Genomic DNA, 24,615 nt, shown 5'->3' with positions numbered 1-24,615 from the left:
TATGACTCAAATATTGCCTAAGTTAACTACTTTGGTAAGGAGAACGTGCCATTATTACAGCCAGATAGGCCTTTAAAGGACAACTAATTAGGCCAGAAAAATTCAAATTCGTACAGTAAAACTTAGTTATAGTAAAAACCTTGGGACAGATGAATTTATTTGGCTAAATCACCAATTCATTATATATGTAAAAAGAATTCTTAAAAACATATTTAGCATGCTTCACTTCAAGTATGGCTATCAAAAATGTTCAGGGAAGTATCTAACCTTGAAGTAATGAAGTTTTCTGATAAATTTTAAATATAAATACTTGCAATAAAATAATGTCAATATTATAAATTTTGAAAATTTTAAAAACTTGATACAGTGTATTAAAGTTATAAATTGTGTTATTTTTAACCTCTACTAGACAAAAAATCAGTTCGCTAATTGTAAACTCATTGTCCAAATTCAGTATAACCATAAAATTTTACATGGAATTCTTTAAAATTTTAATGGAGATAAAAAAAAATTCACCATATATGTAAATTCACTATTCCATGCATATATGTATCATTACATCAGGTTCTACAACTTGCATTAATTATATTGATTAAAAACAGTCCAGTTTCGAAACTTATTGCCATTTATGTTGAATTATGATTCAGTCAAATAGAATCAATTTATCTAAATTTTAACAATCTACTTTAATTTACATATTATTTCTAATAAACTAAAATATACATAATATGATGTTTTTGTTGTTTTATATTGAAATTTGTAACTAAATTCTTCTTGACATGAAGCTTAAAATTTTACACTTTAAAAAATATTATAAAATGTCTCATTAAAGTCAGATCCTTTATTTCCCTCAAATCACTGCACAGGGATCTGAAGTAAGGGATCTCCTGGTGACCTTTCATGACATAAATATTCATCAAAATTTTGACCAATCACAGAGCTTATACTTCATTGATATTTGGAAGCAATGAAAGGATCCTTAGGCCAGTACAAATCAGAGTTGAAAGACGATCTATGCAAAAAGTTCATTACATTGCTGCAAAGAAAAGATATTGCAATCTTGCCATACCCTGTAGATCATCTGGACTTACACTTCTGTAACTGAATTCTGAAATACTGGCATATTCTTGCAGCAAATGTTTGAATGGATAATTGAAAGGTCACCAGGAAATGATTCTCAATGGAGTCTCTTCAGATCCTTGTGTAGCAATACCTGCATATGTGAGCAGATATGCATCAAGATATGCATCATATCACATGATACCTGCATCATCCCTGCACACAACCAACGAAAGTGTTGTCATAATTCTAACTCTTGTGTGACACAGATCCCTTACCTGGAAAGCAATGGATTAAACTCAGTCTTCGTGCACTGATTAACTGAAATAATGACCCCAACCCTAATGAAAAAAGACAATCATAAAACACCTTGACTTTAAATCACAGTATGGCTATACTGATAATCTAATACTGCATTATATAGCACAAATAAAGAGTATAAACTATTTATATGTTTAAAGAGATGTGATAATATTCAGATTTCTAAACAAGACAAAAATGATAGAGACTGTTCTCAGAAAATAAAACATATTGCACACAAAACAGAGGCCATTGAAAGAGATTGTCTAGAATACTGACAAGTAAGTACAAACAAAATGGTCTCCTTGTAAAGGCAGTTAACTGTCAATATACTGGTCTATAAATTGTAAAAACTAAGATTTTTATTGGTTATCAGGTCTGACTTCCACATCAAATTCTAACACAGCTCTCCAATAGGAGCATTCTTTAGCCAAAGGTCATGCATAAAGGTGTAAAGCTGACTGCTTACAGACACCTGAAATAGGAAAAAAAAGATCTACAATCAAGTTAATCATCAGAGCAAATGTAACACCATACAGAAAAATCTTGTTTCTAGATGCCCTCACTCTTAAACATTTAATATGTACATAGACACACAAAAAGACTGATAAATGCTCTGTTAAAAATAAGGCAATATATTAAAATGTAGTTGTATTTTTTTGGGGGGGGGGGGGGGGGGGGGAATAAACTCCTTTCTATTTACTGATGTTAATGTCTAATTTGTCGACAATTTTTTTAATTATACTAAAAACAAGAGGCCCAAAGGCCTTAACAGTCACCTGAGTATAATGTAACGATCCATAGATTAAAACAAAATAAGCTGATAAATAAAGCTTTGTTGCCCAAAACCAAGAGAAATAGCATGATCAGGGATCAGGAAAATATTAATTTAGCATTCATATCCAGTCTTGAAGTTGATCTATATATTTGCCTGTATTTTCCCCCCATTTGTCACTATCCCCATGTGGACTAAACGAACCAATAGTTCTAGAGCACTATTAACACATTTTATTTCCCCTCACACTGGCATCTTTTAGTCTTTGAAGATTATTTAATGTACAAAGATACACTAATGTGTCCCATTTTCATTTATATATTATTTAAAAGGTAACTGACCTTTCAAAACTACAAAAGTACTTTTGTATTAAATATTATAAAAATTCTTGTTTAATTCTGTTATTCAATTGACCTTTTAAGTTACTTATGTTTTTTCTTTTACAGTGATTAATTATCATAGGTGAATAGCAAAGGGGAACAACTTCTTTCAGTAGAAATTGATAAATTGACCAAAGGGTACAAAATTTCAAAAACTGGTAAAAGCACCCTTGCATATTACAACTTTATATACTCTGTTTGCCTCCTAGATGTCCAGGAGCAGAGAGAAAGATTTTCAAAGAAATAATCCATTTTCACTATAGATTCAATACATGTATAGCATTATCCTATTATCAGAAGCCCTGACCCAGGGACCAAGATACATGTATTCACAATTTTGGAAGAGGCTCCCTTGCTCATCATAACCATGCACTAAAAGTATGTTTTTGTAATAATAATGGAAAGAAAAGATTTTCAAAGAAACAAGAGGCCCATGGGCCTTGAATCGCTCTTCTGATAAACTGTACAACCTATCACTTCTATTTGAAGCCTCGAAGTATCCTGTATATTTACATAAACCCTTGAAATTCCAATTCACACTCTGAGAACCCAAGATGATTCTAAGCCAATTAGTACCTGAGAGTTGGTCATGGTGACCTACTTATCACTTGTCATTCTCTGAGGACCCATCAACTAAGTTTGATGATTCTAAGCCAATTAATACCTAAAATATTTTTTAAAATTATAATCATAAAATTTTATAAGTAGGTCAAAGTGACCTACTTTTCAATTGTTTTACTCCAAGGACCCAAGATGCATCAACTGACAAAGTTTGATGATTCTAAGCCAATTAGTACCTGTAATATTTAATTAAAGCCATAAATTTTCAAAAGTAGGTCACCATGACCTAGTTTTCAGTTGCTGTACTCCGAGGACCAAAGATACATCGACTGAAAGTTTGATGATTCTAGCCAATAAGTACCCAAAATATTTAATTACAGCCATAAATTTTCAAAAGTAGGTCACAGTGACCTACTTTTCAGTCAACCTACTCCGAGGACCAAAGATGCATCAACTGACAAATTTTGACGATTCTAAGCCAAATAATTCCTGAGAATATTAAATACAGCCATAAAATTTCAAAAAGTAGGTCACCGTGACCTACTTTTCAGTTGTTGTACTCCGAGGACCCAAGACGCATCAACTGACAAAGTTTAATGATTCTAAGCCAATTAGTACCCAAAATATTTGATTAAAGCCATAAATTTTCAAAAGTAGGTCACCGTGACTTACTTTTCAGTTGTTGTACTCCGAGGACCCAAGATGCATCAATTGACAAAGTTTTATGATTCTAAGCCAATTAGTACCCGAAATATTTTATTAAAGCCATAAATTTTCCAAAAGTAGGTCATGGTGTCCTACTTTTTAGTCGACCTACTCCAAAGACCCATGACGCATCAACTTACAAAGTTTGATGATTCTAAGCCAATTAGTACCCGAAATATTTAATTAAGCCATAAATTTTCAAAAGTAGGTCACTGTGACCTACTTTTTAGTCGACCTACTCCGAAGACCCAAAATGCATCAACTGACAAAGTTTGATGATTCTCAGCCAATTAGTACCTGAAATATTTAAATATAGTCATATAATTAATATATATATTTAATTATAGTCATATAAATTGAAAAGTAGGCCACGGTGACCTACTTTTCAGTTGACCTTTTTTGAGGACCCAAGATGCATCAACTTACAAAGTTTTATGATCATAGGACTTAAAATGTCCAAATTATGCCTCTAAAACGCTTTGAAATCGATTGCCTGCAAAGTTCAAAAAGTAGGTCACTGTGACCTACTTTTTAATAAATATGTTTTATGGCCCCAAGATGCATCATCTTACAAGATTTAATGATTCTAAGCCTCCCCGTATTCGAATTAATGACCTTAATTGTTTTAAAAAAGATTAGCCATAAAATTCAAAAAGTAGGTCAAGGTGACCTACTTTTTAGTTGACGTACTTTGAGGACCCAAGATGCATCAACTGACAAAGTTTGATGATCATAGGCCTTAAATTCTTCAAAATATGCCTCTAAATCATTTTGAAAAAGAATGGCCGCAAAATTTAAAAAGTAGGTCACCGTGACCTACTTTTGAGTCAACATGATATGAGGTCCTTAGATGCACCAACTGACAAGATTTGATGATCCTAGTCCTTATAGTAAGCAAAATATCAACATTTTAATAAAATGTAATTTTTGGTCAACTTTGAAGTGACCTTGAGACCACGCCCTTTGCCCCAGGGTAAATCCCTTGCAAATTTTAATCTACAACATATCCTCATCCTTTTATATAAGTTTGGTGATAATCTGCCCAGTGCTTCTTAAGAAGAAGATTTTTTAGCAACCAGTACTTTTGTTTCTATTTTCCTAATTATCTCCCCTTGTTAAAGGGTCACAACCCCAGTTTTAGTATAAAAGGGAGCCCTTGGGCCAAGGATACCCTGTAACAAATTTGACAATAATTGGCCAAGGGGTTCTTGAGTTATGGCCCATATTCTAAAAAGTTTACACACACCGCACACCGCACAAATGGCCATAGCATTAGCTCTTTGAGCCTTTGGCTCAGAAGAGCTAATAATGCATTGCTACTATATACATGTACTCAAACGAGCCTAACCCTAACACCCAAACCACTGACCCTAGGCTTATGAATTTCAGACTTTTTGAGAAAAAAACCCTCCTTGCTCATCATAACCATGCAATTAGTTTTTCTGTTTAATACCCAGAGGCATAGAAGTTGTTTTTTTTTTTAAAAAATAATGCATTACCACTATGTATTCAAGAGACCTCCCCCTCTCACATCAACCCCTGACCCAGGAGCCACAAATATCACGATTTTGGAAGAGGCGTCCTTGCTCATCATAACTATATACTTGGTTTATCTGCTAGATACCTAGGAGCAGATAAGATTTTCAAAGAAATAATGTACTTCACTGTATAATCAATTGAGCTCCACCCCCTCAAACCCTCACCCTGGGGCCACAAGTTTCAAAATTTTGAAAGAGGCAACCTCGATCATCATAACCATGCACCTAGTTTATCTACTTTATATACAGGGGGAAGATAAGATTTTTAAAGAATTCATGCATCTTCACTATATGATCAATAGAGCCCCACCCTAACACCATAACCCCTGACCCAGGGGCCAAGATATTCACAATTTTGGAAGAGGCACCCTTGTTCATCATAACTATATACTTGGTTTATCTGCTAAATACCTGTGATCAGAGAAGAAGATTTTCAAAGAAATAATGCACTTTCATTATATAATCATTAGAACCCCACCCCTCCCACAGAACCCCTCATCCTGGGGTCACAAATTTCACAATTTGTCAACAATTTGACTGCTTGATGTCCAGGTGTAAAGAAGAAGATTTTTAAAGATTGCACTAAATTTGATGGTTTTGGTCCCACCCCTAAGACCCCAAGGGGGCAGGGACCATGAAATTCACAATTTTTTCCCCCCTTCAGTCATAGATGCTATAAGATAAGATTTATCGATACCAATTTGGGGCCCCTCAGGGCATACAAGTAAAGAATAATACGCATAAGAAGAAATGCAAAATTGATAGCAACAACATGTCGATATTAAAAGAAAAGAAATTAACTAAACAACATGTCGATATTAAAAGAAAAGAAATTAAAAAGAAGATGATGATTATTTGATGTTGCTGTATGCCAAAATTGGTTGATATTGTTTAAGTGGTTCCAGAGAAGAAGCTGAAAATGCTCAAATGTTAACGCACTACATTTGACGCACACCGATGGATGAAAACAGATAGTAATAGGTCACCTGAGTAACTCAGGTGACCTAAAAACTATATTCCTATTACTAAAGAGAAATATATTGGCTCTTACAGTTAGCTCTGAAATGTTACTTCAGGTTGCACATTGGTATTAAATTTTGCAATACATTATGACCAAAATTACAAAACTTTAAGCAGACATAACTCATCTAAAATAAGCTTCTGAAAGAATTCATTTTCACACTTTGTAAAACAATGTTTTCTGAACATTTTAGTACCAAAACACACTTAGCTATTCAGAAAGGCAAGCAAGTTTATTGTTATCAAAGGTGAACAAGTGCTAGAAAGTGAAGAACCTATCCATCCCCTCTTTAAATACTACGTACCAAAAAAATCAACAATACTTCTGTGTTTATAAATCTGGTAAAATCAGAAAGCCAACATATTGCTTTTAACCTCAGCAAAAATATAACCTCCTATTTCCTCAGAAATGCATGAATCCGAGGGTGAAAATGAGGAATTATTTTGCTTCAGCCATGTTTTGACTACCTACAGTTATATACCTACTGGTGTGACACCTGCAGCATTACCTTGTATGGTGTAGGATTCAGTGCCCTCTTGTGGTCAATTCTAAGGGTTTGTAGGGATTTAAGGGCCTTGGTTCGTAACTCAGATAGTGATGGAAGAGGTTGTACCACCTATTTGATATTGAAGTTTTTAAAATATTTATAAAATTATAGTCAAATATATCAGTACTGTAGATCACCAAATCTTCGCGACACCTTATTTTCGGAAGAATGGTATTTGGTATTTACCAGTATATGCAAGACAAAATTTTCACAAATTCTGGTTACTGGTGTATATAAGCTATACTAATAAAAATATACGCGAGAATGACATTTTCGCAAGCAGACAGTCTTGTGTAATTACGCAAAATAAAGTTCTCCCAAATAAAAAGTGATTTACAGTAATTAATTTTCATATATTTTAAATAAAACTGAAATGATAAACAGTAATAACTTTGAATTCATTACAATATGGCTTGAATTTACAAAATCCAATTACCTTTCCTTTGTCCCAGTAACACTTGTGCAAGAGTTCTACCTTGGCTGGGATTACATAGGCTCGTCTGGATTCCTGAAAGTTAATTCACAAAATCAATAAGTAAATTTTATTCAATATATACAAGAAATATGATGGTACATACATATACCAAGAACAGTCCATGAAAACTTGAAAGCTTAATTCCATTGGGGTCCTAGCTTTCTTGCACCCCTGTTGGAGAGAGGGGGTCACTTTTTGGGAGGAAACTGGAGTACCTAGAGAAAACTGGTGTCCAAGCAACCGACCACCTCACCCTCTCACTACAACCATTATGATCATAGGGATCGAATTCAAGTTCAGCGGTGAGAAGCCAGTTCGCTAACCACTGCGCTACCCAGACATCCCCGGGGTTAGCAGCAAATCTCGAGGTACCAGTACATAGTTTCTACTTCTTTCCATTAAGTGTTAAGACTGAGATACTAGTATTGCATCTTCATGGGAAATAAATTTTACTTGCTATAAGCATTTGCACTACAAAGAACATTACTTTAACCCCTAGTGCTGGCTGTTGAGATTGTCTTACATTACTGTCCAGATGTACAAAATTATAAGTAAAGTGCCTCGCCACAGCATGATATGCCCGTCAAATATTGTTCAATTCTCATAAACAGTTTAGAGTGCAAGAAAATTATGTCAACCTTGATTCAAAGATTTTCATGATTTTTCCATTCCTTATAATATTTGCTGTTTATACATCTCTTGTAGTGTAGGCATTAATTATAACAAATATTACATCATAGATTTCTCAGCTGGTTGTGTCAGAGCTTGACAAATGCCCATCTGCAACCCCCCTCCCCCTCCTCATCTGTCGTATTTGTTTGATATTTTCAAAAAATTAAATAAAAATATCATACTAAGCAATATCAAATTAGTCTTAACAATTTAATCTGTACCAAATTAATTTTGAAAGTAAAAGGCTGGCCATCAAATGACATATGCTATGAACTGACTAGTAGATCTTCTGTCTAAGGATGCAGATAAAAACAGCTTGATCAGAGATGCTCTAACAGAAATGATTGAGACAGCTAGCCTTCCTATATTGAACTCATTAATTAATTATAATCTTTAACTGGATGCATGTCCACTCATTACTCCCAAGGGATGAATGGATCTGCACTATCTGCTTTGTAGTCTGTATTGCAGTAAAAATGCATATTTATGTCATTCTGTTGAAAACAGAGATTTTTTTTAATTTGTTACAAAGATTTATAAAAAGAAACAAAAACTTGTGTAATCTTGATGCAACATTTTTAATAAGGTTACTGCATGACTCTTAGATTTGTAAGGACTATCTACCACATTTTTAAAATAAAATACTTGATTTTTTTTTTTTTGAATTTTGATGCCAAACTGGTTTTAACCTGCAGTGCATACGGAGAAATGGACATGCTGATTCCAATATCCCCCCCCCCCCCCCCCCCCCCCGGTATTAGTTTTAATTATATTATACAATATCAAATTAGTTTATTTTACAATATCATACAATATCAAATTAGTTTAATTACTTTTCACCAAATTCATTTTAAAAGTTAGGCTAGCCAACAAAATCTATTTGATTCTTTTGCCCAGTTCCCAAGAGATATAGATAACACCTGCTTGATCAGAGATGCTCTACCAGTTAGCTCCTCACACTAAAACTCATTAATTTCTCTCTAATTTGACATGCAATTTTCTGTTATCAAAATTCTCCTTGACCAGTGCTTGATAATTACACCCATGAGAGAGGTGGAATTTCTCTTATAACATTACATTTGTTATAGATTGTTGTAAAGTATATAATGAAAAAAAAAAATGTTTTCTTGATTTAACACTTTTTAATAAGGATACTGCAACACTCTTATATTTTTTGGGATTGTGTAATTCAATAGTATAGAGACACAGTTTTTTTTAAAATTTCACTTAAATTAAAGGTCACAGTGACTTTGAAATAGGTCGCGACACACCTTCTACCTAAGATGCATAAATTAGCCAAGTTTGATCATTCTAAGTCTAATAGTTTTCTAGTTATGAGCCGGACAGGATTTTTCTTGGCCATAGCATCTTAATTAAAGGTCAGAGCGACCTACTTTTAATGTGCCACACACTTTCTACCCATTACCCAAGAAGTATCAGCTGACAAAGTTTGATAATTCTAGGCCTATTAGCATTAAAGTTATGAACCGGACACGAAAAAGCTAACAGACGGATGGACGGACATGAACGCCATAACATAATACGTCCCGTCTTAAGACGGGCGTATAAAAAGTAATTTTATACATGTAGACGTACATGTACTAAGTCTCAACAAGTGAATTTCAGGAAAAAAAAATACAGAAGATTACAGAAAAAGAATTCATGCAAAAGAAAAAAGAAATCTGAAATAAACAAACTTTCTGGAGCATGTTGAACAATATATATTCTTGTATGTGCCTCAACATATTAAATATATGGAGAATATTCAATGTTTTTAGTTGGATATAGAATTTTTTTCATGGGTGAAAATATAAAAAAAAATCCTGTTTCATGAGTGAAATAAACTTCATAGTCAACTACAAAACATGGAATTTTCTATTTATTACATATTCTTTGATCTTCATTTTGCCTCTGCTTTTTCATAATGCATTGTCATAGGCTTTGAAGTCCCAGATAAGCAGTCAAGACATTATAGCATTCAGGGAGAGATGGTCTACAGAACATGTATATATCTGATTGGGTGTCATAAATGTAGCTCTCAAGAGAGATGGTGTACAAAAATGTACTGTACCTGGATAGAGTGACGACATAAGACATTCCACAGAACATAGGAACACTCTACCTGTATAGGGTAATGACATAAGTACACTCTACAGAACACGTACCTGTATAAGGTGACGACATAAGAACACTCTACAGAACATGTAACTGTATAGGGTGATGACATTAAACACTCTACAGAACACGTACCTGTATAGGGTGACGACATAAGAACACTCTACAGAACACGTACCTGTATAGGGTGATGACATAAGAACACTCTACAGAACACATACCTCTATAGGGTGATGACATAAGAACACTCTACCGAACATGTACCTGTATAAGGTAATGACATAAGAACACTCAACAGAACACATACCTCTATAGGGTGATGACATAAGAACACTCTACAGAACACGTACCTGTATAGGGTGATGACATAAGAACACTCTACAGAACACGTACCTGTATAGGGTGATGACATAAGAACACTCTACAGAACACATACCTCTATAGGGTGATGACATAAGAACACTCTACAGAACACATACCTGTATAGGGTGATGACATAAGAACACTCTACAGAACACGAACCTGTATAAGGTGACGACATAAGAACACTCTACAGAACACGAACCTGTATAGGATGATGACATAAGAACACCCTACAGAACACGTACCTGTATAGGGTGATGACATAAGAACACTCTACAGAACACGTTCCTGTATAGGGTGATGACATAAGAACACTCTACAGAACACGTACCTGTATAGGGTGATGACATAAGAACACTCTACAGAACACGTACCTGTATAGGGTGTTGAAATAAGAACACACTACAGAACACATACCTGTATAGGGTGACATAGCTTTTAGGGAGAGATGGTGTACAGAACATGTTATACCTGTATAGAGTGTTGACATAAAAATGCTCTACAGAACGTGTACTGTACCTGTAAAAGGTGATGACATAAGAACACTTTACAGAACATATACTGTACCTGTATAGGGTGATGTCATAAGACACTCTACAGAACACGCACTTGTATAGGGTGACGACATAAGACACAGTCTACAGAACACATACTGTACCTGTATAGGGTGACGACATAAGACGCGCTCTCCAGGCTGTGGAGCTTTCTCTGAGGGCTGCATCATCAGATCCACCAGAGCATTGCCTAAAAGTAATCAAAGTCTGATGCTTATTAGTACATGTATTGTAAATTTATCATAAAATCGCAGTGATCTTTTTCTACATATACAGTAGAACACACTTAAGGCAAACATGCTTAAAATGAACTGATGCTTACAGCAAAGTGATTTTCATTCCCAATGACTAAACTGTATTGTGATACTAACGGATATAATGAATTTTGTTTATTATGAATCAAAATCATCTGTCCCTGGCACTTAGTTATAAGCGTGTATTACTGCAATCTTTTTTCTTTTAAATTGACGAATTTGAGTGTTTTTACTGTTATTTATATTCATATCATGTTTCATCTCAGAATTATAGCCTATTACGAAATTGAATTTCCATTCCCACTACAGGAATCCAGAATGATTTCACTGATTTAAACACTGCCTTTATTACTGATAATTACAATTTTGTAATCATTTGTGTATATGTATATTATCATAATCACTTCTAATAGAATTTCTAAACAAATTAAACAAAAAATGTGTTTGCAATTATTTTACAATACTGACCGTCAATACCAAACAAGCGATAAGCATGTTTCCTGCCTGGAATGGTCACCTTTTCTACATCCTCACTGAGTTTCATTCGAGGATTTTCATTTATTTCAACCAGCTAAAATTAAGAAAAAATAAATATTGCAGATAACTGTACCTTTTTCCATATTTATTTATATACAACTAAAAATATTTTCAATGTTTAAAAAAAATCATTATATTCACTACTCACTGTAAATATCTGAATAATTGCACTTTTTCAATCTTATCTGTTAATGGGTGTTGTACACCCACTAGTCCTGGCTGTTGTACCCCCGCCCTCCCCCCCCCCCCCCCCCCCCCCCAGTGCTGGCTGTTGTACAACCCACAAACTCCACCGCCACCCCCAACCCCTCCACTAGTGCTGGCTGTTGGGAAAATCTTACCTTGTAAGTTGTAACACCTCTTACCCACTGTTGAGAATGTCTTACCTTGTACACATCCCCTAGTGCTGGCTGTTGTACACATTCCTATAGTTCTGGCTGTTGTACACACCCCCTAATGATCACTGTTGTACACATACCTATAGTGCTGGCAGTTGAACAACCCCCTAGTGCTGGCTATTGTATAAACCCCTAGAGCTGGCTGTTGTACAACCCCTAGTGTTTGCTGTTGAGAATGTCTTACCTTGTACACAACTCCTAGTGCTAGCAATGTACACACCCCTACTGTGCTGGCTGTTGTAAAGAACACCTTAGTGCTGTCTGTTGTAAAACCCTTAGTGCTCACTCTTGAGAATATCTTATCTTGTACACACCCCTGGCTATTGTACACACCCCTACAGTGCTGGCTTTTGTACATACACCCTAATGCTGGCTTTTGTACACAACCCTATAGTGCTGGCTGTTGAACACACCCCCTAATGCTGGCTGTTGTACCCACCCCCTAATGCTGGCTATTGTACACCCCCTAATGCTGGCTATTGTACACCCCCCTAATGCTATCTATGTACACCCCCCTAATGCTGGCTATTGTACCCCCCCCCCCCCCCATGCTATCTATGTACACATCCCTATAGTGCTGACTGTTGTACACACCCCCTAATGCTGGCTGTTGTACACCCCCCCAATGCTGGCTATTGTACACACCCCTATAGAGCTGGCTGTTATACACTCCCCCTAATGCTGGCTTTTGTACACACACCCTAATGCTGGCTGTTGTACACCCCCCCAAATGCTGGCTGTGTACACCCCCCCCCCCCAAATGCTGGCTATTGTACACCCCCCCCCCCCAATGCTGGCTATTGTACACACCCCCTAATGCTGGCTGTTTTACACCCCCCCCCCTAATGCTGGCTGTTGTACACCCCCCCCCTAATGCTGGCTGTTGTACACACCCCTAATGCTGGCTGTTGTACACACCCCCTAATGCTAGCTTTTGTACACACCCCCTAATGCTGGCTGTTGTACACCCCCTAATGCTGGCTGTTGTACACACCCCCTAATTCTGGCTGTTGTACACACCCCCTAATGCTGGCTGTTGTACACACCTCATTATTTTAGCTTTTGTATACACCCCCTAATGCTGGCTTTTGTACCCCCCCCCCAATGCTGGCTGTTGTACACACACCCTAATGCTGGCTTTTGTATACACCCCCTAATGCTGGCTTTTGTACACCCCCCCCCAATGCTGGCTATTGTACACACCCCTATAGTGCTGGCTGTTGTACACCCCCCCTAATGCTGGCTTTTGAACACACCCCCTAATGCTGGCTGTTGTACACAACCCCTAACGCTGGCTGTTCTACACCCCCCTAATGCTGGCTATTGTACACACCCCTATAGTACTGGCTGTTGTACACACACCCTAATGCTGGCTTTTGCACCCCCCCCCCAATGCTGGCTTTTGTACACACCCCCTAATGCTGGCTGTTGTACACAACCCCTAATGCTGGATGTTGTGCACCCCCCCCCCCTAATGCTGGCTGTTGTACACCCCCCCCCCCTAATGCTAGCTGTTGTACACCCCCCCCTAATGCTGGCTTTTGTACACACCCCCTAATGCTGGGTGTTGTACACACCCCCTAATGCTGGCTTTTGTACACCCCCCCCTAATGTTGGCTGTTGCACACCCCCTAATGCTGGCTGTTGTACACACCCCCTAATGCTGGCTTTTAAACACCCCCCCCATGCTGGCTTTTGTACACCCCCCCCCCAATGCTGGCTGTTTTACACCCCCCCTAGTGTTGGCTGTTGTACACACCCCTTAGTCTAGCTGTTGTACATCCCCCAACTCTAGTACTTGCTTCTATACTATCCCGAGCATGTTGACAATGTCTTACCTTGTACACACCCCCTAGTGCTGGCTGCTTTTGACATGTGACTAGATGAGTACCAACCCCAAAGCTGTCTATTTCATGGCCCTATCAAAATCAGAAATCCATAAATTCAGATGAATTTTAAACTTTTCTCAAAAGAATTCTGAGAAATTTCAGTGAATTTAAGTTTTGTTACCTGCTGATTAAGGGAATGTATAGTATCTTCATTGATGTCATTACTGGCCACAATGTTTAATTTAGCAAACCATGGAACTTCAAACCTAAATATCAATGAATCACACTTTTAAAAATTAAAAAGCAAAGAATATTAGTGCAAAAAGGTTTTACCCACAAAATAAATGACTTCATCAATGCCATCTTTTTATGCCCCAGATATACAAAAGATAAAATGGTATTTTTATCATTAAAACCCAGGGATAAGAACAACACAAGGGCTGAGTATATATACAGCTGCTTTCTTTCTCTTCCATAAAATCAAGTATCAGCTTCTTTCAAGCAGTCTGTATACACATAAAAGGTTTGCTCTTAGATTTTTTTTTGATTGGCGATAATCTCTGATAAAAAACAAAACAAAAAAACCTGGGATTTTTATAAATAATCATCCAAAAATTCTTAAAGAAGTTGTCATAAATTTGTGAATCACATTATCATAATCGTAGAATGTAAGATCAATGCTCCTTTAATATAAATACAATGAACACTTACTTATCAGCTACCTTCTTGAAGCTTTGTCTGACTACCTGAGACAGGTATGCCAAGTCTCCACTGTCCAGACGAATTCCCCTAGGTTCATATCCAAAGTCACTCAAAGCCATGGCTACAGTACAAAAGTTAGGTAGCCCTGACCTACAAGTCACAAAAAAGGAATAGTTCTCCTAATCAAATTCACATCATTTTTAATGTTAGATGTAATGTAAAATGGTATTTAAATTCACTTTATACTGTAGAGTCCTAAGTATACGCGAGGAATTAATTTAAGGAATCACTGTCTAGTTAGTAGAGTATGCCAGGGCATCAACAATAGTTGGAAACGTGGGATAATTTGCATAACCGGCGAAGCCCGTTATGCATAAATTATCCCACGTTTCCAACTATCGTTGATGTCCCTGGCATACTCTACTTACTAGACAGTGATTCCTTATATTTCCATTTCATTTTGAAATAAAATTGTAAATTTAGATTTTAAAAATGTAGACGAATAGATTTAAATTACACGAGGCCTCACATGTCAATTTCAATAGTCCCCGCCCACTGACGTCAAACACAAAGACAGCCGCACGAGAATTACATGCATATTAGGCCTCCTTAGAGTCAGACACAAAGACAGCCGCATGAGAATTACATGCATATTATGCCTTCTTAGCTACTGACCTTTCGCTTGGCAAAATTTGCATTCCGTTAGAATGATCAAGAAATCAACTCTCCTAACTTTCAAAGAGTTATCACAGAGAAAACAAATAGAAATGGAAATATTATTGCATAATTTTGCGAGAAACACCACTTGCAAAATAAAATTACTCATTATTTTTTATGGAGCTGAAATCCATGTAAAATCTCTTTACCGACCACTCGTGAATTATTGTTTTAGCGATTTGAAGTTAAAAGGTCATTTTGCGATATTAAATACTCGCAAAAAATATGGAATTTACAGTATCATTCATGTTCTTTAAAAATCCAAATAAATCAGTATGCTATATATCAGAATACTTACAGAAGAATATTTATGATTAGAATTGACAGTATAATTTGACTGTTATACTCAGTGTGAGTCTTACCTTATGACATCGTATGTGTCAATAAGAGCCAGGAATCCATCAGGGAAAGCCTGAGCGTACGCTATAAATGCAGCCAATTCTCCCTCTGAGGCCTGATCATCCAAAAACTCTAAAACATTATCAACATTAATGAAGAAGCGAAGACTGACTCTACAGATTCATGCTTTAGACAAATCAATCATATGATTATTAAACAACTTATTTAATACAGCTAATTACAACAATACAAGTACTGCAGGGGACTAGTTCTTTAGTATCCTAAAGTATCCTAAATCTTGAACATGCAACTATGAAATTCCAATAGTAGGTCACTGCAATCTACTTTTTAGTTGACACACTCCGTTGACCAAAGATGTATCAACTGACAAAATTTTATGATTCTAAGCTTCATATTATTCTAAATATTGAGATAAAGGTGTGAAATTTAAAAATAGGTCATGGCGACCTACTTTTTGGTCAAGTTCGATGATTCTAAGCCTCTCATTATCCTAAACATTCATATAAATGTGTGACATTCCAAAAATAGGTAAAAGTGTGACATTCAAAAAATAGGTCACTGTGACCTAGTTTTTAGTTAACACACTCCCAAGCCCCAAGATGCATCAACTAACAAAGTTTGAAAATTCTAAGCCTCTCATTATTTAAAATATTTAAATATATAGATGATATTCTAATAGTGGGTCACAGTGACATACTTTTTGGTTGACACACTTCGAGGACTCAAATGTATGAACTGACAAGGTTTAAGGGTCACATCCCTATTTTTAGAATAAATATAAGCCCTTGAGCAAAGAATACTCTTTGACAAGAAGCAAGGTTCACTTAGGGTCTTTTTTGGCCCTGTGAATTTCTAAAATATCAAAACTGCTCAGTTTTTAGTTGACAATGCTTGAAATATCATTTTGGCCATTTGTGACTACATATCTATGAAATATAAAGTAACACTAACAATGCATTATGATATCACATTCCCATATCCTGAAAATTTCTTCAGAAATGGCCAAGAGTTTGACACATTTTTCAATATTTCCTATAGAGCACACCTCTAATCCAAAATGTGCTACTATAGAACTATTTCTGGAAATTATAAAACATTATTTTTTTGGGGATCGAGGGATGTGCTCATATTTTAATTCCTTGCTGAAGGTAAAATTCAAAGATATCACAATTTTACAAAGCCCTTTCTCCAATACCTGAACTCTCAGAGGAAACTTTGTTATAAGAAATGAAAGCACTAAGTCTCCAAATTATATTGATGTTGGAAATGAAACTTAGGGTGTTAGTCAATAAATTGGTAAATCTACAGGGCTATTTTATGCATAAAGCGAACATAGCTCTTAGGCAAAAATTGGCTAGGTTCTTGAGATATGGCCCATATTCCAAATAGCTGATCCATGCTTCACAAATGCCATAGCATTAGCTCTTTGAGCCTTCAGCTCAGAAGAGCTAACAAGATGCCAAATAGCCTTAATGGTCACTTGAGTATTATTCAACACTGTAAAGAATCCACAGAAGTATAAAATAAATCAAAATAAACAGAGAGATGAAGATATGTTGCAAAAAAGCAAGAGAAATAGGATAATCAGAGATGAACATAATAGTAACAAATCATAAAGTAGATCAGCTTATTTGCCTGCACTTGCCAATAAAAATACACTTTATTTGTCCAAAACATTTTAAACCCAGTGGTCCAGAATTTCACAAATCTGGTAAAACACTCTTGCTCATTACAACTTTGTCATCTGTTTGCCTCCTAGATGCCTAGAAGAGAAGATTTTAAAAGAATTACTGCATTTTCACTGTACACGTATAATCAATACAGCCCAGCCCTAATACCAGAACCCAGGCCTTTCAAAATTTGCTGGTACCCCCCACCTTTTACCTGACTCAAATCGTGATTGTACCAGCCAAATATACAATTGTTAGAGAAAAATTTAATAACATATTTAATTAAAATCGCTTCCACAAAGTACCTCTTATTTTTGTTAAAGTACGCCCTGTTTCTAGTCTTTTTGAAAGCTCTGAGAACCCCTGACACATGAGCCATGAATTTCATAATTTTGGGAGAGGTACCTTTGCTCATCATAACCAAGCACTCAGTTTGTTTGCTAAATACCCAGGAGCAGAGATTTTCAAAGAATTTATGTATTTTCATCATATGATCAATAGAGCCCCACCCTAACACCAGAACACTTAACCCGGGGGTCATAAATTTCAAAATTTTGGTAGGGGGCTCAACGCTTATTACAATCATGTCAATAGTTTGACTGCTTGGTGTCCTGGAGTAAAGAAGCAGATTTTTAGAAATTGCATTAATTTTGCCCCATCCTTCAGGCCCAAGGGGAGCTGGGGCCAAGATTTTCACAATTTTTGTTCCCCTTTACCCAAAGATGCTAATAATTAAGCCAAAACCGGTTGAAATTGTTCATCTGTTCCAGAGAAAAGCTGAAAATTTTTATATATACACTGTTGACGGACAAAAACAGAAAACAATAGGTCATCCAAGTCACACACAGCGAGAAAGCAGGTCTATCACAAGCAAATGGCTTCGTGAAGATTTAAAGCTATTTACTTACTTGTAGTTTTATCTCTGACAAAGATATTTGAAAATGTAAATGTTGAGGGATTAAGATTCCTGTTCAACTATTGAATCAAACAAATGCTGCACCTACCCAATATTGGGGCTAACTTCTTCCTCCATTTGACACAAACTGCTGAGAATTTGAGTACCTGGTTAGTTTTTTTATTCAGCAGTTCCTAAAACATGTGATAAAAACATGAAACCATAGCTACAAATCTTGCTTTTGTAAGCAAGTATGTTACAATATGGAGAACAGAAGAGCTTCAAAGGTAATATAATTTAATAAAAATGCATGTACTTCAAACAAAAAGTATTTTAAAAAATTTACTTTTATCTTAAATATGGGAATATGATCAAAGTAAAACATCCTCTAATACATTTCACTCTATTCTCTCATTACTTTGTTGTTAAGGGACACAAAAATGACTTCCAGGAACTGCTTTATTGCATGTTTTAAGTATGTGCGATATTTACATTAACATCGAATTCACCTTTTCTTGAACTTCTGACAGAGAAGAGTAGGAATTCACAAAAGCATGGGCATGTGTTCCTCTCACTGGAATGTTGTACATCTTTCCTGCCAACACGTTACTGGTTCCATCAAATCCTACAACAAATGGTTGAAGTATATTTGAGACATACTGCATAGAATAAAAAATGTGAACACTAGAAATTGAGTCATCATTGGATATTCCATTATATATCTTTCTGTCTCCATCAACCCCCCCCCCCCCCCCCCCAAGTTGTGGCCAATACCATCCCCTACTCCTTATGGATTTAACAAATAATGGCCACATCCCTATCTATAAAACAAGTGCCAACTGCCTACAAGATGAAATGCTAATAAGTTATGCCAGCTTCACCAATTTTTTTTATGGACACATAATTACTATAATATATATTTAAATCCATATAACATTTTCCGATGATTTTCTGTTATGCAGTTCTGTAATATTTGAACAATGCTAATACAATCCTTACTTAATATATATACATTGAATAAAGTTTAGTACCCCAGGTAAGGCCTGTTACATCTGATGTAGTTATGTAAACACTGGAAATGATATCTTTCTAGGTATGCTTGTATAATATACAAATTAAGGCTTATGTCAGCCTAGCAGTGACATTATGGCTGGCATTGCAGTACTATGTCACAAATACTGACATCTGAACCTGCTAATGTAAATTAATCATGACCAGAAATTAAACAGGTCTATAAGACGAGGAACTAACTGCTTATGATGAAACAACAAAATCCAAAGAAACTGTAATTTACAGCAAAATATAATAACAAGTAAACTATCTTTTTTTCTAATTTTCATTTTAGGCATAATAATCTGCTTTTTGTTCTTTGATAATCATTTTGTAAATTGTTGATGAGAAAACAAACTGATAAATAACACAAGATAGAATCATAATTTATACCTGTATTAAAAAATGTTATATATAAAAATATCACATGAATTTCTGAGTTCATACTAATATAATAGTCTATCATTGACAGGGAGATGGTGAAGTGATAATATGGGTTTGTAACCTAAGGACAAAGCCTTCCAAGGTATGTAATATCAATAAAGAAAACTATATTTAACAAGTATTCTCACTGGAACAAAACTTGGTTTTGTATAATAACCTTCTTTGGCACCTTTGGTAAAACATTTGTGCCATATTTCATTCACCTGGCATACACTTACCATAAAGATAAACATGCATATAATTTTGTATCAGTCAGTTAGAAGCCAAAGGAGCCAAGTTTGAATATGGATTAAAAAGTAATTTCCTTATTACAACATTTGGGTAAAGCTTACTAGAGATTTTGCCCATAGTCTTATGGGAGAAGAAGAAAAGATTAAACTTAAGTAAAGCCAGTACTTTTTTACTCTGCTGTTGCCCATATTCCTCTTGTTTGAGCTAGAAAGCACCGAAACTCAGATGAACAGAAAAAACAAAATCAGTCAAGAAAATATATACTGGTGAAAAAGAGGATTAAAATATTCTGGTTTAACACGTCACGAGCTGTGTCAACTAACAATGGCACATTTATGTCATCTAAAAAGTATTATCCTTAAAATAATACAGATCTCAAAATATTTGAAAATGATATTTTATGCACAATATCCTAATTGTGAAAAATAACCTCCTTTCATCATGATATTAGGCTTTCTGTAAAAAACTGTTTGTTTGGAATTGCCACCTGGGGGGAGGGGGGGGTTCAGACCCAGGAGGGAGCGAGGGAACTTTATATTATTTTTGTTCAATATTGAAGGAAATTAAATACTGTTGATAAAAATCTCAATAAGCAGTGAACACACTATTTTCTGACTTTTTCTAAAGGTATCTCCCATAAAAAAGAACCCAGTTTTTGCTTAGATCCGACACTAATTAAGAGTTTTGGTGGCACATGTGATAACAGCCAAGAGTTGATTAAATAAAAAAAAAAATTCTTATTTTTGGTCAATAAAATGTTTCCAGGAGGGGTCATTTCAATGAGGTGGGAGGCAATTCCAAACAAACAATAATTTTATTTTGGCCTAATCCTACAATTTTGGGATTGCATTTTTACAGTGTCTAATGCAAAGATACTGAAATGAAATATATGAATATAACAAATCAAACATAAAAATTAGATTATGGGTTTTTGTACATATACAAATCACACTGAATAAAAGTTACATAACTCCTCTCCAGAACAACACAGCAGACTTTTAATATACACTTTACACGGGGGAGATTATCTTTTTTTTCAAAAGGGATATGTAATTAAAAAGTAATATTTTACTAATCCTTTTGATCCCAGCTGAAGTGCACTCAAGGACAAAAACAAAATCAAGTTTGGGAACAACTGGTCTAATTTAGAAATCCTATTAGCACTGTACAACAGTTAAGGTTGAATCAGAAATCAATGTAAAGCTAATATTAATAAGAGCAGAAAATCAATGTTTCCTTAAAAGAATAAACAAATGTATTAAGTAGAATCAATACAATAATTAATACTACTGACCACCAAGATAGCAATATCTAGAGGCAGATAAGGCACCATCAGGACCCTGAGCTCGTCTCAGTCCAAACTCGAGTAGTGTTTTGTCTCGACCTGCTGCTTGTCTGAATCTCATTCCATTTGTGGCTACCAAACTACAAATTAATTTCAGAGATTTTCAGTGCATCTGATACATGTGTTTGCAAGGTGTTAGCTGCCAATAAAATTTTAGGCATTTGCTGTAAACTTTTTACAGACTAATCTAAATCTTAAAAGAAAACAAAACGCAAAGGGTTGTAATCTGATATAATAGATAAAATGAGTGTGACCTTTCTGGAAAACATGTTTTGCTTTTTTTTTTTTTTAACAGACATCCATTATACATGTATTTTTTAAATTAACTTTTCTCATATTGTCAAACATGAGCGAATCTAGAGGGTGGAAGGGACCTTTGAATCCCCCCCCCCCCCCCCCCCTCTGGAAAATGTGGACCCTGTTAAGTTGGTAGAAAGAGCCAAACATATGATGCTTAAGAAGTAAAAAAAGCCCCCCCCCCCCACTACCTTTTTTTTTTGCTAATCAAGAAATTTCTGGGCTGGATTTTTTAGTTATGGGGTGGACCCCCCTGGAAAAAAAATTCCTGGATCCACACCTGTCAAACAAAGTAAAAAATTATGGACATCAGTTTTTGTTTCATTTTTTTAAAAATAATTCTTCAATCCAAATATCAGCCTGCAAATTCATGTATATACTGTCATGAAGAACTGTTTCCTTTTGTTAATTTCTATTTTTATATACAAAACTCTTTATATAGTACATGATGTGCATACTGACTTCCATACTTGAGTGTATGAAACTCATGTTTTTTAATACATAACAAGCATACTTGTATTGATATTGTACTAGGAAAGGGAAAAATGTATGGCATTGGCTGGAGCAGGAATCGAACCTGGAACCCCTGCATCACTAGTCAGGTGCTGTACCACCTGAACTTTCAAAGCCAACACCCACAACCCAAACCATTACAACATGTACAACTAGCTATATATTTATATAATTTCATTTTACCTGGCATAGTTAACAAGATTTAGTAGAGGTGTTTCCATTAACTGAACTACAGGAAGGGGGCCTTCTACTGAGATGAGGGGGACCTTTGGGAACACAACCATCCCCTCATCAATGGCAATCAGTCGCACCTCATTTGTTGTTAAATTTTGAAGGTAATCAAAAAATTCACTTTCAATATTTTCAGGTAAAACTGTCTTAAGGTAGTTGATATCTGCAACACAAAAAATATATTAACTTTAAGACATAATCATAAATGCAAGAAATTGAAGAAGTGTACAACATGTAATTACTGAAGCAACAAAGCAAAGTAGAGTGTATCAGTTTGGGCACACAACCATGGTTATATTTAAGGCAAGGAAATATGATTTATTACTAACTTTGCAGATATATATAATATATCATGTATAAACAACATTTTAACCTTAGTTTTCATGACTTTTTTCTTTTCAAAATGTGTCCAAGGACCGTAGAAATAGGATTTTTTTATTGTCCATTACATGTTCAGATTGAGGTTTGTTTTTTTTTTTAAGTATGACATTGCCTTACTTGTAAGTTGTAACTAAATTGGGAAAAACTAGAGTAAAAATTTGGAAACATAGCTGACTTTTAACATTTTTAAGCTGGGAATAGGTCTGGTAACTGGACTCAAAAAGAACTCAAGAAAAAACCCTGGTAAAGCAATAGAAGTGAATAATAACATATAAATCATGGTTTTCTCCAAATATGTAACTTGAACTGACCAAGCAATTGAGATGTTGAGATTTTTTTAATGTATTGTTGAGGAACATTAAATCAAAGGAGAACTAAGTCAAGAAAAAATCTGACATCATTTCTGAAACTAAATGATGTCCAACTATTGTAAACATGCAGTAATGTATGTTTAAATTTCTATCACTTATATGACTAGCCATGCCCAACAACTTCAATGTTAGAAATAAATAACTCACCACTGACTGAGAACTTGAAACTTTTGACAAACTTAATACACTCTTCTAAACCAGCAAATATTGTAAATTCTCCTTTAAATGGATTTTTCCTGAAGTAAAGATCAAAGACTGCAGTTTCATTTCTCTTTCCACTTTTCCAGTAAGCGTATGCCATGGTTATCTGATACAAGTCTGGAATATAATAACATTCAAATTACTGTATTATTTGTATGCATGCAATCAAAATAAAAATTATTATTCTTCAAAATTTAGTATCTTTAGAATACTAAACATCCTAAAAATTCAAAACATAAATCTGACATATCACTGAAAATGTTGACAAAAGTGAAGTAACATGCTCCAAAAACTAAGACAAACTTTTACTATCCAAATAAATAAATCATTACCTAGTATATAAACATGCATTTTTTTTTTCAAATTCAGTAGCAGCTGACTCCTTGTTAACTAAAATCTTTCATTGATTAATATACTCTAATACAGTGCTGACACCTACACTGATTTCTATACAAGTGTACTTTTTAAATACTTAAAGTGAAATAAATTGGTCTTGATCCCTATATCAAATCTGGCACACTATTGTGGCACACTATAGAAGCTTGCAATGGAATGCATCGATATGAATGGGTCTTTCCATAACTGCAATAAACATTGCAGCCATATCCAATTAATATCTTATTGACCAGCATGACTGTAGTCCGTTTATAAAACTGAAGTATAAACCGCAAACTTTCATTTTCTTTTCCACGAACTTGGTAATTTTTTTTTTTTATCTCTGCAGCTAATGAATTTGTAAAGAAGCGTATTCATTGAAAAATATTGATTGAAATAAAATATTGGCTCCAACAGCATCAGAACCCCTGATGCGGAAATTAATCAATCCAACTGTTTAAACTACAGTATACTAAAATCAGCTGCACGTTTCAACACAAATGCCTATGATCCTACTTTCACTTTCGATGTGTTACCACTACTCTCGAAAAATACCAATTAATAGACATCTATTTTTTTAAGAGTACCTGTTAATGTGGCTTGAATAACTCCATTCTGCTCTTTATTAAGCACACGCGAAAAATTTGTATCCCCACTTGCAGACATCTTTGTTGCTATCCGACAAGGAAAAGCGTTTATCGCGATCGACCTTTCACTGAATGAAAACTCCAGAAGAATACCGAGAATTT

At 35.2% G+C, this 24,615-nt stretch overlaps 1 protein-coding gene across 1 annotated transcript; it reads right to left on the bottom strand.

Moving 5' to 3' along the window:
• Nucleotides 1-1,523: 1,523 nt before the first annotated feature.
• Nucleotides 1,524-24,575, bottom strand: LOC133191260 (nicotinate phosphoribosyltransferase-like). Its single transcript, XM_061327015.1, has 15 exons — nt 24,454-24,575; nt 23,438-23,608; nt 22,491-22,701; nt 21,447-21,577; nt 18,937-19,052; nt 18,537-18,621; nt 15,865-15,973; nt 14,795-14,935; nt 14,265-14,349; nt 14,093-14,173; nt 11,788-11,890; nt 11,170-11,255; nt 7,323-7,394; nt 6,848-6,955; nt 1,524-1,834 (listed from the first exon to the last, which is right to left on the bottom strand). Exons 1-15 carry the CDS (start codon nt 24,530-24,532, stop codon nt 1,757-1,759), a joined length of 1,656 nt encoding a protein of 551 aa, XP_061182999.1. The 5' UTR covers nt 24,533-24,575; the 3' UTR covers nt 1,524-1,756.
• Between the last annotated feature and the right edge of the window lie 40 nt (nt 24,576-24,615).

Source organism: Saccostrea echinata, unplaced genomic scaffold (genome assembly GCF_033153115.1).
Source record: "Saccostrea echinata isolate AGI-Se365-2 ecotype Australia unplaced genomic scaffold, CSIRO_AGI_Sech_v1 ptg000023l, whole genome shotgun sequence".
NCBI classification, from domain to species: domain Eukaryota; kingdom Metazoa; phylum Mollusca; class Bivalvia; order Ostreida; family Ostreidae; genus Saccostrea; species Saccostrea echinata.
The sequence above is the reverse complement of the archived record's forward strand: the minus strand, read 5'-3'. Positions and strand labels throughout refer to the sequence as shown.

Bases quoted from the DNA above. Each gene is read 5' to 3' on its own strand.
- LOC133191260 (XM_061327015.1), bottom strand. From the start codon at position 24,532: ATGTCTGCAAGTGGGGATACAAATTTTTCGCGTGTGCTTAATAAAGAG. The intron at 21,578-22,490 runs GTAAAATGAAAT...ATTAATTTGTAG, and splicing joins AATCTTGTTAACTATGCCAG to TTTGGTAGCCACAAATGGAA. The intron at 7,395-11,169 runs GTACAGTATGTG...ATTAACTTTCAG, and splicing joins TATGTCGTCACCCTATACAG to GAATCCAGACGAGCCTATGT.